Source organism: Vipera berus, assembly GCF_964194415.1.
Source record: "Vipera berus genome assembly, chromosome: Z".
In the NCBI taxonomy this organism is placed as follows: domain Eukaryota; kingdom Metazoa; phylum Chordata; class Lepidosauria; order Squamata; family Viperidae; genus Vipera; species Vipera berus.
Window position 1 is genome coordinate 2,573,288 of NC_138205.1, and position 5,000 is coordinate 2,578,287.

At 47.5% G+C, this 5,000-nt stretch overlaps 1 protein-coding gene across 1 annotated transcript in view; it reads left to right on the forward strand.

Annotated features, from left to right (window-relative positions):
• Positions 1 to 102: 102 nt before the first annotated feature.
• The window catches only part of LOC308677863 (centrobin-like), a gene marked incomplete at its 5' end in the record, with an annotated part of 9,367 nt that continues 4,469 nt past the window's right edge, over positions 103 to 5,000 (forward strand). The window contains 4 exons of the mRNA XM_081344563.1: positions 103 to 168; positions 2,300 to 2,657; positions 3,476 to 3,639; positions 4,550 to 4,643. Of these exons, the coding sequence (XP_081200689.1) occupies positions 103 to 168; positions 2,300 to 2,657; positions 3,476 to 3,639; positions 4,550 to 4,643 (682 nt within the window). The remainder of the gene's footprint in view (positions 169 to 2,299; positions 2,658 to 3,475; positions 3,640 to 4,549; positions 4,644 to 5,000) is intronic.

Sequence of the window (5,000 nt, forward strand, 5' to 3'; positions counted from 1 at the left end):
GAGAAAAGCAAAGTCTTACATTTAGGCAGGAAAAATCAGGTTGGGCGAGACCCGGCTCAAAAACGGCGACGGTGAGAGGGACGTTCGGAGTCCTAGTGGATGATGGGCTTGACCCTGAGCCAGCCATGTGCGGCAGCAGCCAAAAAAGCCAACACGATCCTGGGTTGCGTAAGCAGAGGCATAGAATCAAGATCACGCGAAGTATTAGTGCCGCTTTGTAAAGCACTAGTAAGGCCACACCTGGGATACCGCAGCCAGTTTTGGTCACCGCGTCACAAAAAAGACGTTGAGAGTTTGGGAAAAGTTCAGAGAAGAGCAACTCAGAGGATCCAAGGCCTGGAGGCCAAAACATAGGAAGAACGGCTGCGGGACTTGGGTTTGGCTAGTCTAGAGAAAAGAAGAAATAGGGGAGACACGATAGCAGCATTCTGGTATTTGGGGGGGCTGCCAAAAAGAAGAGGAGGGGGGGGGTCACGCTATTCTCCAAAGCACCAGAGGGCAGGACGAGAAACGATGGTTGGAAACTGACCAAAGAGAGAAGCAACATGGAATTGAGGAGAAACTTCCTGACAGTGAGGACAGTTAACCAGTGGAACAGCTTGCCACCAGAAATCGTGGGCGCTCCATCCCTGGAGGTTTTTAAGAAGAGGCTGGACAGTCACTTGTCTGAGATGGTATGATTTCTCCTGCTTGCGCAGGGGGGCTGGACTAGAAGACCTCCAAGGTCCCTTCCAGCTTCTATTCTATTCTATTCTATTCTATTCTATTCTATTCTATTCTATTCTATTCTATTCTATTCTATTCTATTCTATTCTATTCTATTCTATTCTATATTCCAATATTTGTTCTATCCTATCCTATTCTATTCTGTTCTGTTCTGTTCTGTTCTGTTGTTCTGTTCTATTCTATTCTATTCTATTCTATTCTATTCTATTCTATTCTATTCTATTCTATTCTATTCTATTCTATTCTATTCTATTCTATTCTATTCTATTCTATTTTCCAATATTTGTTCTATTCTATTCTATTCTATTCTATTCTATTCTATTCTATTCTATTCTATTCTATTCTATTCTATTCTATTCTATTCTATTCTATTCTATTCTATTCTATTCTATTCTATTCTATTCTATTCTATTCTAAATCTAGTCTAGTCTAGTCTAGTCCAATCTAATCCTAGGCTTACAACCGTTTGTTTAGTGACCATTTGAACTTACAACAGCACTGAAAAAATGTGGCTGATGGCTGTTTTTCCACACTTAACGGTCATTGGATTCAGGGGCTGCTGGATCTGCCTCGGGAATACAAGGAAGAAGAGTTCGTTTAGTGAGCATTTGAACTTAAGTAATAAAGTTGGAAGGGACCTTGGAGGTCATCTAGTCCCAACCCCCTGCTCAGGCAGGAAACGGCCGTCCAGTCTCTTCTTAAAAACTTCCAGTGTTGCAGCATTCACACCTTCTGGAGGTACTGAAAGAAACCGTGGCTTATGGCTGGTTTCTTTCACACTTAACGACCGTTGCATCCAGGGGCTGCTGGATCCGCCTGGGGAATCCAGTTAAACCCTTGATTTTGAAGAGTTTTTTTAGTGCCTGTTCGAACTTAGGAAGGCCCTGGAAAAAAGGGACTTATGATCATATTTCACACAACCGTTGCAGCATTCCCGTGGTCATGTGATCAACATTCACCTGGGGAATTCTGGGAGTTGAAGTCTATACATCTTCAACCTTGTATGCTGGCTGGGGGATTCTGGGAGTTGAAGTCTACACATCTTAAAATTGTATCCTGGCTGGGGGATTCTGGGAGTTGAAGTCTATACATCTTAAAACTGTATCCTGGCTGGGGGATTCTGGGAGTTGAAGTCTGTACATCTGAAAACTGTATCCTGGCTGGGGGATTCTGGGAGTTGAAGTCTACACATCTTAAAATTGTATCCTGGCTGGGGGATTCTGAGAGTTGAAGTCTACACACCTTAAACCTTGTATGCTGGCTGGGGAATTCTGGGAGTTGAAGTCTACACATCTTAAAATTGTATCCTGGCTAGGGGATTCTGGGAGTTGAAGTCTATACATCTTAAAATTGTAACCTGGCTGGGGAATTCTGCGAGTTGAAGTCTACACATCTTAAAATTGTAACCTGGCTGGGGAATTCTGGGAGTGGACGTCTACACACCTTAAACCTTGTATGCTGGCTGGGGAATTCTGGGAGCTGCAGTCCACAGCTCTTAAAGCGGCCAAGCTTGTACGCCTCTGCCTTAAATGCAATTTCCCCCCCCCCCAATCCCTTTTCCTTGATCTCGTAGGAGGCCGAAGAAGCAGAGCCCACCTCCGCCTCGGAATTTCTGCCCCCCTCCGAGCCGGTGAAGAGGACCTCGCAGGGGGAGACCCCCTGCAGCAAGCCGGCCCAGGGTGACTGCAAGGAGCTGGGGTGGGCCAAGGCGGTGCCCCCGCCGCCCGTCCTCCAGCCGCAGGCCAGGTTGCAGGGGGGCTCGGAAGGGGCCGAGAAACGCCCGCGGGAGCCTTCTCGGCCGTTTCTGCCCCTGATGCCGGACCTGGGACGCCTCTCCTCCGAGTTCAGCCACATCCTCAACTCCAGCCTCCTCAGCCAACAGGGCTTCCAGCAGCTGGACCCCCAGGTGGACACCACCCTGGCCGGAGCAGGTGGGTGGCGCCCTGGAGGCCGTCCTTGCAGAGGCGCCGCAAGGAGGTTCTGAGTTCCGCTCCCGTCCAGAATGGGTGGCTTTGGGCCAATCCCTTCCCCCCCCCTCTCTCTTTCTTTTTGCCCAGCCTACCTCGCAGGGGTGTTGTCGTGGGAGAAAAATAGGAAAAGGAGAAAGGGATATGAGGTGCTGTGGCTGCTTTTCGTTATTTGTAAAAATAATAATGACAAGATACAGATGGATGGAGGGAGGGAGGGGAGGAGAGGATGGATAGAGATAGATATGGGATGGATGGATGGAAAGATAGATAGATAGATAGATAGATAGATAGATAGATAGATAGATAGATAGATAGATAGATAGATAGATAGATAGATTAGATAGATAGATAGATAGATAGATAGATAGATAGATAGATAGATAGATAGATAGATAGATAGATAGATAGATAGATAGATGATAGATAGATGATAGAAGATCGAAGATAGGATGGATAGATAGATATAGATAGATGATAGAAGATAGATAGGATGGATGGATGGATGGAAAGATATAGATAGATATGAGATGGATAGATAGATGATAAGATAGAAGATAGGATGGATAGATAGATATAGATAGATGATAGAAGATAGGATGGATAGATAGATAGATATAGGTAGATATAGATAGATATGAGATGGATAGATAGAAGATAGATAGACAGACAGGATGGATGGGTAGATAGATAGATTAGATAGCCTGATTGTGTGGCTGAACCAAGATCTGAGTCTTCCCTTCCTTCCTTTTTTCTTCCTTCTTTCCCTTCTCCGTTTCCAGGTTTGAATTTCCACCCGGAAAACCTGGCCGAGCACCCCTTTGCCGACGAGAGGGACGACTCCAGCTCTGAGCTGGCAGGGAACGAAAGCGAGGTCACTCAGCCCAGCACTGGGGAGAGCGGGGCGCAGGGCCCACAGCCGGACCTGAACTACTACATGCGTCTGGTAAGGAGCCTTATTCTTGCCTGCAGGAAAAGGTGTGTGTGTGTGTGTGTGTGTGTGTAAGACCAGCTGGTTGGAAGTGTAGCAGTGTTCCATCTAGAGCAGTGTTTCTCAACTTAGACAGGGGTCTTCAAACTCGGCCCTTTGATGACTTGTGGACTTGAACTCCCAGAATGCCTCAGCCAGCGTGAGGGAACCATGACCCTTTGATGACTTGCGGACTTCAACTCCCAGAATTCCTCAGCCAGGCGTGCCTGGCTGAGGAATTCTGGGAGTTGAAGTCCGCAAGTCATCAAAGGGCCAAGTTTGAAGACCCCCTGCTATGTGTCAATTTCAACTCCCAGAATACCTTGTAAGATCTGTGGACTACAACTCCCAGAATACCTTGTAAAACACGTGGACTGCAACTCCCGGAATACCTTTGTAAGATCTGTGGACTACAACTCCCAGAATGCCTTGCAAAATGTGTGGAGTACAACTCCCAGAATGCCTCGTAAGATCTGTGGACTACAACTCCCCAGAATACCTCGTAAAATATGTGCCCAACTCCCAGAATTCGTCATCCGGCGTACCATTTGAAGATGTGTGGACTTCAACTCCCAGAATTCCCCAACCGGCAGCGCTTTCTGAGAGGAATTCTGAGAGTTGAAGCCCGCATGTCTGAAAAGCTGCCAAGATTGATAATACAAGAAATTACAAGATGGCGGCTTGAAAGGCACCCAACTTCCTTCTAAAGCAAGTTTTTCCAAGCTAAAATGGCTACCTTCCCTCCCTCAGAACTCAACTTCTCTCTCTCCTAAATGCTTATTTAACCACGTTGGCTTTTTTCCCCGGTTCTGATGGTTGACCTGGAGTGGGTTGGGTTGTGGGGAGCTGAGGCCTCCCTCCTTAACTCTTCTCCACTCCCCACCAGCTTCTGGGCCACCCGTACTTTGAAGGAAGCCCCCCGCATCAGGAGACGTCTGCCACGGACAGCCCACCCCGTGCCACGAATCGGAGCCAGCCCGGTGAGCCCCGTGACCCAGCCTCCCTCTTCCCCTTTCCCAGGACAGCTGCCCTTCCCTTGTCTTCTAGCCCAGGGCTCTTCGACCTCGGGTCGCTTTAAGACCAGCGGACTTCAACTCCCAGAATTCCCCAGCCAGCAGCGCCATTTCCCTTTGCGCTGCCGCGCCATCTCGCTCACCTTTAACTCGTTTATCGATTAGCTTGTGGTGGGTGATTATTATTTTTCCCCCCCCAACTTGGCTGAAGTCAAGTTATATTATGTCGATCTGCGTTCCCGCCATCTACTAAGAAAGTTACCCATTCAAGCAAAATGATATTTTTTCTCCTCCTCCCGTCCAGGCTGGTTTCTGATCAATCTT